General features: G+C 35.5%; 1 protein-coding gene across 2 annotated transcripts in view; it reads right to left on the bottom strand.

Moving 5' to 3' along the window:
- LOC133517187 (protein O-mannosyl-transferase Tmtc3) overlaps positions 1-13,228 on the bottom strand; it is a 215,209-nt gene that overhangs the window by 35,411 nt on the left and 166,570 nt on the right. For both annotated transcript variants that reach the window (XM_061850389.1, XM_061850388.1), the window contains exon 3: positions 5,670-5,751. In XM_061850389.1, coding sequence (XP_061706373.1) covers positions 5,670-5,751 — 82 coding nt within the window. The remainder of the gene's footprint in view (positions 1-5,669; positions 5,752-13,228) is intronic.

The following is a 13,228-nucleotide window of genomic DNA, read 5'->3' on the forward strand; positions in this document are numbered from 1 at the left end:
ATTAGCCAAAAAAAGGGTAATAACTAAAAACCGATAACTACTATTTTAACATTTCTAAGCAGTTTTAGTGCTTACTACCTATTTTAAATTCATACTCGTAGTTTGGTAATTATTTAATATTCCCGCACCAGAAACCTCGATGTATGATTATAACCATAAGGAATATAAAAATAAATATTCCGAGCGACGGCATGTAAGCCGGGCCGGACAGCGAGGTACCATTGTTTACGCCCACTGCTTTTTTTTGTCCTTTTCATCTGCATACAAAAGTGCAAAAGAGAGACCGTTATACTAGCTCGTTAACGTGGATAGAGTATAATGCTTAACACTGTCCCAATAGTTGTCACCTTTAAATTTAATTCCAAGCAATAGAGGTGACAAATGGGCTGCCAACTACTAGAATTAGGCTGTTAAATACTTCCCAGCATAATCTGGATGGATTTCCGGTTGAAGAAAAAGAATAGATTTTTTTTATTCAAGTGTAATATTGATAGCTTATTATGCAGTGAACTAACGTGGAAGTTTGCAGCTACTGAAAAATTTGTCTTGAAACGCGTGTCACTATTCTTTTAACACTCGGCAATCCATCGTGTCTATTTGTAAAGTCTAGCTATCACTTTACCGAACGTCATGCTCTACGAGCACACTTTTGACATTAGCGAAATCATCATAAATTTGATGGAAGCCATTTTTTAAAAGAAGAAGAAGGTACTTTAGGTTTCGCATGGTAAAGAGACCGATTGAACACATGACAGGGGCGACAGGGCACATGTAATGTACATATGTATCGTCCACATTGTTACATGACAATTTGTTAACCTCATAGAAATAAACGTATAGCGTATCTAATAAATCAACAACTTGTTAACCATAATCCAAGAAAAACTCGCATAATATTTTGAATATACCGACGAAGCAAAAACTGGAACCATTCCAAAATAATGTCGGGTAATAGTCGCGCAGGTAATGAAATGGGAAATATTGCCCGTCAGGATGTTAACGGCGGTATGCAAAAAATCGTCCGAGATTAAAAATGTAACGAGGGAATTGGCGAACAGCCGTTGTTTCCGATACAAACCGTTTAATTTCGCTACGAGTATTAACTGAACGACAGATTGGACGCGAAATCATTGCACGCTCTTACTTACCTATTTGAGTTACTCATGATTAAACCGACCAATAGCGAATCGGACTCGCGGTCCAAGGATTCCACACTATCATATTTTTTTTCTGAAGTTCAACTCACTCCTAGCCAGTTTTTATTTGTTTTCTTTTATGCAGTATATTTTTCTTTATTTCGACTTTCTTTCTTCATATCGATATTGTACGTGAGATCCAAATCTCTTAAACCGTTATAAAGTGAATACAATAATGTATATACGCATGTATATAGTAGGTAGAACAGCAAATAAGGTCAAAACAGATACGGGTGGGCAGGGCCGTCTTAAACTATGCTGGGGCCCTTTTGGAAAGTAAAGAAAGCGAATAAAACTAACATTCTTCTACTATGATCTTCTATTTATTACGGATACTCAAATATTTCATATAATATGTCATTAAATACTCGTATTATGAGATATTAGTATGCTGCTAGTTTTTTAGTTACGATTACGATAATGGTTTCGTTCGGGATTTTATCATTTCATAATTTTTTTATTCTCCTAAGCTGCGAAAAAGAACGCTCTCCACTACAATTGGTAACCATTACGCACAGGAATATTCTTGTAGCAACTTCAACATTTGGAAGAGTTTCCTGTAATTTATTTGACTTTATTAGTTTATGTAAGGGTGAGATATTTATTTGCGCTGGTTGCTTTGCTATGTATTTTAAATATCGGCTTAATGAAAACATTCTGATTTAAGCGGGAAGTATACCTCTTGATTGTGGTATACTTCCCGCTTACTTCCCGTGTACCAAAAAGGGAAAACGTTTTTCCACTTCTAAATATTTTCCATTCTCCGTGATTTTTTATTACGTTACTGACACAATGAACAATTACGTTTATAGGTTTTCCTATTTTCAAAATTGCACCATATTTTTTTTAAAGCGAAACCTATAAACCTAGAATATATTATGCTGAAGCAATCGGCATCAAAATCCTTTGATTTGTTAAGATTTAGTTAGTGGAAAATAGAAAAAGTACCGTTATTTCGCTAGGATCACAAAGCTATTCTTCCCTCTTAAGCTCATATCGTCGCTATACATACTCAACCTCGTACATATATATTAGATATGTATATCACATACAAGTTTGAGTAAGTATAGCGACGATATGCGTTAATCTCTTCATGATAAAATTCTGGAAACTTTCGGCATTTTTGGTCAAATCGCCAGATTCGGCTGTGAAAACTAAATCGTCTATCAATTTTTTGGTAAGCTGCCGAACGATTTTTTAAATGTGTATCTAATGTGTCAGTTATGGAATTAAAGTTTTTACACTAAATTTTTCCTTGCCTCTCAACTGTGCAGTCTCTGCCGATGCCGAGGAAAGAAGCCAGTTTAATTCTAAAGCCAACAAAATATCGCTGCCAACTTAGCTTGGTCTGAATCTAGTTCCCGACATAGAAAGTTTAGACTGTGACGAAAAGTAAAAGAATAAAGGCAAAGATTGTCTTGATTTTGTTTCAATTTGGTTAAAGAAAATTAACATCATTTTTATTTAGACTACTTAGAGTTAGACGATTACAGCGATTTTGATAGCTCAGACTGTGCAAGTGTTATAATAACAGTCTGCTGTGTTGTCAAAATCGTTGTAGAGTAAACTTGGTCTAACTCTAAATTTTAAGAAAAAAATAAGTTTTATTTTCGACTAATTTCGACTCTGCTCGCTGTTACTGTCTATCCTTCGGGGCCCCCTGAGGATGGGGGCCCTAGGCCCCTGTGTCCTTATGGTAAAGACGGTACTGCGGGTGGGTGAAACTATATATCCGGACGGCGATATCTGACCTTTTCACGCTTGACATTAAGCAAATAGGTATGAAAATGAAACGCGACTTTCATACCTAATACCTATGTGGGTAGTTATAGTTTCGGGTGTTAAAAGTAGGTATGATTACCTATAACAACTTTTATTATTTTTACTGCTACAATTAAACTAAGCTTGCTTGCTTTCGCTGAGTACGGAATTGTAAAGGAGAATTGTGTCAGGTACACACACCATCCCAGTAAGGGCAATGATTTGTGTGATGAACACAGATATTTGTTCCTGAGTCTTGGGTGTTTTATATGTATTTATGTATTTGTATATTATATATATCGTTGTCTGAGCGCCCACAACACAAGCCTTCTTGAGCTTACTGTGGGCCTTAGTCAATCTGTGTAAGAATGTCCTACAATATTTATTTATTATTTTTTAATATAATAGTAGCAGAGGACGGAAAACCGCACAAAGATGGACGAGTGAGTTTGTTCAAATAATACGAGTCCATCTTTAGCGTTTCCGGTCGAGGCATTACATTACATAGTGCTTTTCACGACTACTGCAAGGAAATAAGAAAACATTTGCATAACTATAAGTACTCGAGTAGAAATTAATATTTATATTGGCGTGAGGACAATGAAGTAATATGATCCTAGCAAAATTATACGTTAAAGGTAATCCCGTATTTTTTTTTCAGTGTTTGTTGGAACAACTAGCACATCATTGAACCGAAAATTAAGGATTTTTTTTTGTTAAATATGTACTTAGTTTAAATACTTCTTACTATAAGACTGTGAGAACGGGCCGCCATTTGCAAACTAAACAGTTCCGCGGCACAACGACGCCCCGCCCGCTTCGGCACAATATGTGTGGGGTCATTTTGCAGAGCTAGTTCGTCATCTATGTTTATTATCAATCGCTGGTAATATATGGTCGGACTGTACTTCAGGTTATGTAACCATTAGACGATTAGATACTATTTAGTAAGTACCTACTTTATCAGACACGAAGAGATACTTACGAGGTATCTCTTCGTGTCTTCAAAGTTTCCAACGAAAGCTACCTAACCTATTTAGTTTTTTTAATAATTATCTGGTGCTTTATTTCATGCATGATGTGAAATAATTTATCTTAAATACAGTCGAATACCCTATTGCGGGTATCTTTCCAGTCAACCATAGGGCAAATCTGAAATGTGTCAAGGTGGGTGCAGTGGCAAAAAAAAACAATATATGTTACCTCCTTTTCTACATAATTAGGCGTAGGACGCTGTCTTTTTAATTACATTGTATGAAATCTACAATCGTTCTTTCACCGGTTTCCCTCATTGAAGTCGTTTTTTTTTTGCTTAAAAATTATATTTTCACAGCTCAATTGACACCTCATATGAAACTTATACGATTGCACTATTTCATTTTGTTTTGGATTAAAATGATTGTCTAACGCGGCCTTTACAGTTGTATAGGTTGTCTGTGATCTTTTTCGGCGAAATCAACGATTCAACAAGATCATATAAATCACGACCACAAACTGCAAAGAATTTTTTTTTTTAATTCATCCGTCTGAATACCATTCGCGAGCAAACAATAGTCAAACCGATTCACATAATTCTTCCAATTGTCTTTGTCCACATTAAACTCGCAAAATTTGACCGCCATTTTATTCCACCACACTCAATTACACTTTTAAACATTCAAACAATATGTTTAAAGCACTTTCTAGACTATTCCCGAATTAAATCCCGTCGCCAGAATGTTACGTACGTGTGCTGGCTTGCTAGCTCGAACCGAACCGGGGGGTCCCCCGCAGATTTTCTTATCTACCCACATGTCAATATATAACATTCTGCTACACGTTCTGTATTAAAAAAAGGTTCCAAAAAGCAGTACATAGACCGAGCTGGGCGAAATATATTTACAAAAAAGAGTTCCTAAGTGTATCATGCGCAAAATTAGTTTTTCGCGAATTAGTGCTTTTTCATTTTCTATTTTAGGGTTCCGTACCTCAGTAGGTAAAACGGAACCCTTGTAGTTTTTTTTATTGTTTCATTCACCCCCCTAAAGTGTCATAATTTTAAAATATTAATTTAATTATTTGGGTAATTATTAAGTTTAATCTGGTAATAATGGTATCGTGCTCCCTTTTCTATGCTTGAAAAATAAAATAAAAACAAAGGAGGATACTTAAAAATAATGTAAAAACGTCTGGGTTGGAAGGTTGGAACGGGCAGAACAGAGTTAACGGTCGACTGACGTGGTTATGGAGGGATTGTGAAGTGTAGATTTTAAGAAGGCATTACTGTGGATAAGTTAAGGTTGGAGAAATAAATAATCATAGCAAATCAAGTGGTGAGTTTTGATTCAAAAGTGGGATAGACGGAGAGACAAACAGACGCATGAGTGATTCTATAAGGGTTCCGTTTTTTCCTTTTGAGGTACGGAACCTTAAAAATGATTTGCAAACTATATTTTTTTATTTTAAGATCTTCTAAACTATATAGAAGTTATTTGTGAAAGTAGACGAAAAATTACCATTTATGTATACCCTCCGTGTATATTCATATAAGTAAATTATATTAATATTCATCAATATACTCGTATATACAGTATAGGTACTTTGGGTACAGAACCGTAAAAAGTTTATTTCACAAAAACAATTCACCGCTGTCATCGCTTCGCACATTTGGCGAAGACGCCACATAAATTCGGTTAGTTTTTACTAAGTAGTTGCAAACCCGTCTGTACTTACCGCCTCGGTGTGTATCGGGTGCACGGCAAACAGCATGGCCGCCACGAAACTTGCAAACTCCGGCAGAAACAATGCGCACACCCTGCAACAACACAACTGGGTCACTGGCTGAATAATGACATTAAGCAGTTTGGCTAAAAGTCAAAATGATCGAGCTGGCATACTGTTCTGAGGCATCATTTGAAGGTTTTGCTGTGAACTTTACAGATTCCATCGGCGTTATTATCGGTCAACGGAATATTCAATATTTAAATTTAAAATTGAATTTTAAGGCTACGAAGGGATTCAGCGGGGATTCTTGTATCTTATTCAAAGAGTTCAAATTCAAAACCTAAAATACTTGAGTATTAAAAAATCAGTTTCTTAGTGATTGAACTTTAAAGCTAAAAGGTTACAATTGGAATGTAACCTTCAGATATATATTTAATTACAAAATTAATAATGACTACGTAAAAATTACTTTATAAAAATTATAAATTATGAAATGTTGCTCGACTCGTCCAGTAGCCCGAAGCTAATACTAGTTGGTGTGCCGTTGAATCAAACTTGTCTCCTTTAAATGGCATTGTTATATGAACCATTTTTATTACTTAGCAAACATCTCGCATTTCCTACACAATGGGATTCAGCCACTCCTGTTTTTGCCAGCAGAGATTACAACTCTGTGTAGGTAAGTAAAGTACATAACTACACATACAATTTCTATTGTAAAAAGTGTGCCATTGAAGTGGGTGGGATGCGGCGAGGTCGACGTTAATGTGGAAAGTTTGCGACTTCATTTACTCACACGTTGCCCGTGTACCCGCGAATGAATAGTTTTTAATATATGAATTTATGTCGCGCGGGGTTAGCATGGTAGTTTAAATGCTAAATTGCGCTATTTGAGTCATACTTTTCAATTCAAAATCTAAAATCTTTTGTTCAATATGCGTAGTTACCCACCTCATACGACAGGTTAAAACTGCACTTTGAACTAAGTCTGAGTTAGCGCTTTAATATGGATGGATGCACCGATAGTGGCTGAATCGTGCAATTTCTTTGAATAATAACTTAAGCGACTTAGTATGCTTGATCAGTACCCAACTTATAAAATCTTAATGGAAAAGTTTGTAACGCTACTCAGAATTCGTCTTTCTTCATACTTAAACAAATTTGTCTCCTATTTTGCAAAGTTATAATTACTTTAACGTGTCCCTATATATTTGTTTCAGGAATCTACATTGAGTTTTAATGTATAATTCTATTTTCACTGAAAATGTTACCTAATTATCTTAAATGAAAGTTATCTTTTGTATGGGTTTATTGGGTCATAAAATTGACATATTCAAATTTCGTTTTAGTGGTCTTATTTCAAAACCTGACAAATTATAGGTATGTATTTGAAGTAGTAGCAGCATATAAAATATTATAGTGATTAAAAAACACGTGTTCACGTGTTTATATTTGTGTTATAATATACTTACCATTTACTCTATAGTCGCACTGTTAGCGCATTAATAATTAAAAGTTTCACGTCCGCATATTATAGGAAGGGTCGTAGTACCTATGTGAGAGCGTTTACGACATCTAGTGACAATAATTGGGCAAGTTTGCGGAGTAGCGACACGGCGAGGCGTGGCCGGTCGAACTGAAACACTAACTAATTGAGAGCAGCATCGGGACTCAAGACGCTAGCGAGCGCGGGACGACCCCATTCCAAACTCTGCGATAAATACCTAACCAAAGCTGCTACACTGTATTCTGTTTAAATAACATCAACTAATTGGAAATAACATGACTCAAGTTGCAAGCGATCGCCGAATTATGTTGTCAGAGGACTTAGGATATAGGGTGTATTTAAATCTAGGCCATATATGCTATATGTATCATTATTTTACTATGCAAAAAACCGTCAGTGATACTGGGGTATATTATGCGCGTTGAAGGCTTTGAATAAATGAATCTTTCCAGTGACAGGTCCTTTAACAAGAGTGGCGTGGTGGGTAGGCGCCATATCACGGTATGTCTTTAATAGTTATTTGTTTTACAAGGGGCAAATTTATTGTATAACCCCTCGTGCTAATAATACATACCCGAGAAAGCGAAAGATTATTAGCGAGTGTTTCGAAAAGTGGTATCTTGAGCGTTGTGAGGGTTTCAAGGCACGAGGGTTAAACAAACATTGCTACCGCGTGAAACACAAATTTTTTCAGCACACCAACTCGAGGAAAATACTAACGGGAAAACATTAAAGATCAAATCCATATCAATGCTGTTAAATATTTTATCATTCAAAATCATCACAAAAAAAGTAAAATGGAGATGGAAAAAGAATCATCACTTAAAAATCAATTCCATCAGCCAATATGAGGAAACACCTCAAAATTTTGATCAAATTACTTTGCCATTCTTTTGGATAAAATGCTACTTTTTCGTCAGTTACTTAAATAAATAAGGCTTTACGAGCTGGTGTGGTAAAATAGTTATTTGTTTTACAAGAGAGCAAAGTTGTTGTTTAACCTCGAGCTAATTTCAAGGCAGAAGGGTTAAACAAACTTTGTCACCGAGTGAAATACAACAATTTTCACCACACCAACGCGAGGAAAATACTATGTAATACCAAAAAAATCAAACCAAATCAAATCCAATTAACGCATTAAAAATTATCATTTAAAAGTCAATACTACCAGCTAACATAAGAAAACAATTCAAAATTTGCATCTGATTACTTTGCCCCACATGTGGATAAAATGCAACTTTCTCATTAGTTTCTGAACAATCAAGAGGGCCTTTACCAGTTGGTGTGGTGAAAAATTCTTTAATTCATTATGAATATCATACAACAACACTCAAGGAAGTGTGAAAACGTAAAAAGGTAGGGCGCCCGGGCTCGGGCGCCCGGCGTTTTTCACTCGTGCCGTGGGTAATTGAGACTAACTCCACAAGGTGCTCCGACGGTCGACTTCGGCCGGAATTAAGGCACTCGTTAGCGACTTTTTGCGAGACTAGCGAAATCTCTTGAGAAGTTGGTGAAAAAACATTTATAGGTAGTTTGTTTTCGAGTTCGTGGGTATATCGAGCGTTTCTGGCCGGGTCGCCTTCCTATGACGACTTATGTATGTTTGTTTACTAAGAAAGCTCCTACTTTGCTGCTTCGAGTACGGTGAGGCAGCGCGAGGGGCTGTACCATCAGGTTCAAATTTGCATGGACAATTTAGGAATGATTTCATTCATAACTTATCCATGCACTTTTGAACCCTACTATGCAAGGGAACTAACAATAGCTATCCTTAGTTCTGAAGGGTTGGTAATAAGGTACATAAGTATATTGTTAACACTCTAAGGTAGTAATTGTATAATAGTGTCAAAGGACAAGAAAGGTGTGAAGACGTGCTGCAGCTTAGCAACATTATTTTAATAGTACTTAAGTACTATTCACTTATAAGCTACGATCAATGTGTACGTTCGTAGCGCTATGACAATATTGTAGAATGTGTAGTGTGTGTGTGTGTGTGTGTACTTCGCTTTTCATAATTGTAAGATGCTTTTATTATGTGTTTTTGTACAATAAAGTGTTTACTACTATTAACACTGTAGCATATAATGTAATTAGTATTATTCGGCCGGAGTTTCGCTTTCGGCAGGATTCAGCATAAATATCATATTTTGGCCAAAAACTGCCGAACCTTTCAGCCGCGCTGAAACTTCGGCTAGTTGTCTATAATGAGAAGAGTAATTCCACTGGACTGTAACGTCAGTTACCATCCAGTAGTTTAAGTATCCAGATCTACCTGTAGGGCTACGCCAGACATACAGACACTTAAATTTGCTTAATTCATGTAAGAACACACGAAAAAATTGGTAAGTGACGTTACAGTCTCGTGGATTACCCAGAAGCGAATTCTAATTAGTTTTAGTACCACTTACACGAATTATAGGTGTTTCATTGCTCATATGTATGTCTAAAAAGAAAGGCTACCGACATTTTATTCAACCATTTAAAAACTTTCGGTTTCGGCTGAAACAGAGTCAAAACTGAACCTTCGATTTAGGTTTCGGCAAAAAAACCGGTTTCACTAGTAATTAGTAAATTTTGTCAATTGTGTCGTAATACTAGTAATTAGCTCTGATTTAAAAATAGGTTAAGAAGCCTAGCTGTCATTACTATTCGCGAGTTGATACACCGCTATTAATCATGTTGAAATTGAATAGGCAATAATAATTATATTGGTTCCCGCCTATGCGTAACTAAATGTGTTAGTGAGAGCCGCATTTACGTAGATATTGAATACAATTGAATGCGTAGTAGTCCGTAACATAAAAAATATATACAACCTAATATCGCTGTTACACCGGATCAATGCAGTTTGCCTACAGGCGGGAGGGCCGGGAATACTTAAGTACAGAGGGGACGTTCAAAATACTCCACCACACTAGAGCTCTCCCCTTATGGGGCATTAGAACAATAAATAATGGGGCAGAATTTCTGCATTGGTTTTGACTACTCGTAACATTACAAAGCGTTTATTGCAACTTATTATAACTTGCTTTATGCATTTAGCGTAACAAATTATTTCTCCAGTAAAATGAGCTTAGGATTCTAATTTTAAATTTCAATTTATGAATAAGTTTCTTGATATTAGCCCTTAGCCCGTTTTAATTAAAATTTCCATTCCTGTTTTTGTTGTTTCATTCTTAACTCAAAGGTAATGGAAAGAAAGCGCAAATAGAAAAAGTACTAATTGCGTAAATATTTCTTGACAAAATCAGAATGGTATTTGTCCTCGTGGAGCTTGTTTACGCAATATAGCATTATTCAAATAACAATTGGAAAGGGCACGTATAACCATTCATTCGTAATTATTAATTAAATTCAAATTGATTTCGAGGGCGTTGTGCTCGTAAACAGGTATCGCAACTCGTAAGCACAAAAGCTTTAATTACCTAGAGAGAGAAACAGAAACTGTTTTAACAATTTGATATGTTTTTTTATCTAATTTTGACACGACATTGAGTCATCAAGCCGGCATCTAACACGCACTGAAAAGTGCGTGCGATAGGTATGCCTAACGAGAAGACTTCTCATTGCATTTCGTGACCAGAAGTCTGTGTCTGTGTTGATCAGCGTTCACGATCAAGGGCTTATGAATACAAGATAAAAACCATATCAAATTGCCAAAACAGAATCGGTCTCTTACCCCTAATGTGATTCTAATGATCAATTTTATGCAGTTACATAAATTATTATTATTATTACACATTGTTGTTATTTATTTATTTATAAATAAGGTTCTTCCTTGATTTGGTATGATAACTCCAATCCTTGGATTTGAAAGTTTGTAACTTTCTTTCTAAGAAATCTTGATTACGTAACTTGCTTTTTGTAAATGACAGTTGCACTTAGGGTTGCCAACCGTCCCGCTATATGCGGGACGTCCCGTTTCTGGGGCCCTAGAGTATGCGTCCCGCACGAGGCCCGCGCGGGACGTCGATTGTCCCGTTATCAGGCTAGACTAGATTTTTAGCACTGAGAAGAATGTTCAGTTATAGAGTAGGTACCTAATTTGAGAGCTCGTGATTTTAATTTGAATATACCGCGACGTGAATATCGAGCGAGAACACCGTGCTCTCATTCGCTCGATCGGCACTACCCGGCCTGTTAAATTTTGCATGCTTTTCTATACGTTGACGGTCACAATACGTTACCCAATTATAGCTCACAAAACGAAGCCCAAAAATTGCCATTCAAGAGAAATAATTCGTGCATAAGGGAATTTTGGCATAGTTGTGGTTGTTGTAGATAAGAGGCATGAAACAACATACTGAAAGTACTGATGGATACTGGTGCTAACGGGAAAGGACCCCCCCCCTCGGTTTAAAGGTTTAGCTTTACGTAAATAAGTCGTAAATGTAAATGGCCAATAGCAAATACGCTTTTTCGCTAGGAACAATATTTAATGAGATTTGAGATTTATTAAAAGGGGGAGTTAATTATAATCAATGTGTTGAACATTATTTTACTTTCCCGCTTTAATAGCTTTATAAATCCTATGATCCTAGGGAAAAGTGTTCCACATGTTTCTTGTAGGAAATTTTATGTTAATTATCCGTGTAAGTTTTTTTTTGCTATGGGTCATTATGGGTATTTTACTAATTATTCACGAAAACTAAAAAAAGGGAGCCGAATTGGTTGTAATCAAGTTTACCCCTCTAATATCTTTTTAAATATTGATGCTAGAGAAAAACGTTCAAATGTTTTTTGTACAATATTTTATGTAGATTATTCATGTTTAAGTTTTTTTTTGGTATGGGAAACCGTTTAAGAGGTATCTACGAAGAACTAAAACCGGGACCTGGACATTGATTTTAGATAGATAGATAGATAGAATACTCTTTATTGGCACACCTCAGTAAAAATACACCACCTCAGTATTTTAATTAACTGTCTCCCTTTAATATCTCATTAAATATTGATCCTAGCGAAAAGGAGCATAGAATCTTTTTAAATATTTATTTATTTATTTAAACTTTAAGGCACGATATAAAATTGTACAAATGGCGGACTTAATGCCTTAAGGCATTCTTTTTTTTGTAGAACATTTTAAGTAAAATATTTATGTATACATTGTTTTTTGCAATGAGCCACCGTTTACGAGTTGTTTACGAAAAAGTAAAATAAGGAACCTGTGAATTGATTGTAATTAATTTTCTCTCTTTAATATTCAATAAAAAAAATTGTTTATTTCAGACCATAATCCATAGAAATTGGTTAGTAATTTAGGTTCTTAAAAATCTATGTTAGTCTTATCTACAGGAAACTTAACCTAGTAGGTATTGGAAGCGACAAAAAGTCTTACCCTATTTGTTCCTCCCAATAACCACATCAACCCAGTATTTTGTGAGCGGGCAGTCGAGGCGATCGGCCAACGTCCTTAGCATGCTATTGCTGCTTCCGCGCACTCTCCCAAGCAGTGAGGCAATTCTTTTTCACCTTATGGCAAAGAAGTCGTCGGTTCTAGCTTCGGCGAAAATATATATTGTTGTATATATTGATCATACAATTAAATGAAGATTACTTACGTTTAAAATATTTTGCTATGAGTTTACGAAGTATTTACGAAAAGCTAAAAAGGAACTTGAAAATTGATTATAATTAACTTTCCCGCTTTAATATCTTTTTAAATATCAATCCTAGCGAAAAGTGTTCCACATGTTTCATGTTTAATTATTCATGTATAAGAATTTCTTTAGCTATTCTTTACAAATTATTTACGATAAACTAAAAAAAGGAACCTTAGAATAGATTCCTTCTTCAATATCTCTTTAAATATTGATCCTTGTGAAAAGTAGACTGAGTCTTTTTTATAGAAAATTTTGTGTAAATTATGTACGTTTAACAACCTTTTTTGCCATTGGCCACCGTTTACGAGTTATTTACGAGAGTAAAAAAAACTTACCACAGAATTTATGTTAACAAATATTCCCGCTTTAATATCATTTTAAATATTGATCCTAGCGAAAAATAATACGGTATTTCTTGTAGGCAATATTATATAGATTATTTGCGTAAAAGAAAATTA

The sequence above is a fragment of the Cydia pomonella genome, chromosome 4 (assembly GCF_033807575.1).
Source record: "Cydia pomonella isolate Wapato2018A chromosome 4, ilCydPomo1, whole genome shotgun sequence".
NCBI classification, from domain to species: Eukaryota; Metazoa; Arthropoda; class Insecta; order Lepidoptera; family Tortricidae; genus Cydia; species Cydia pomonella.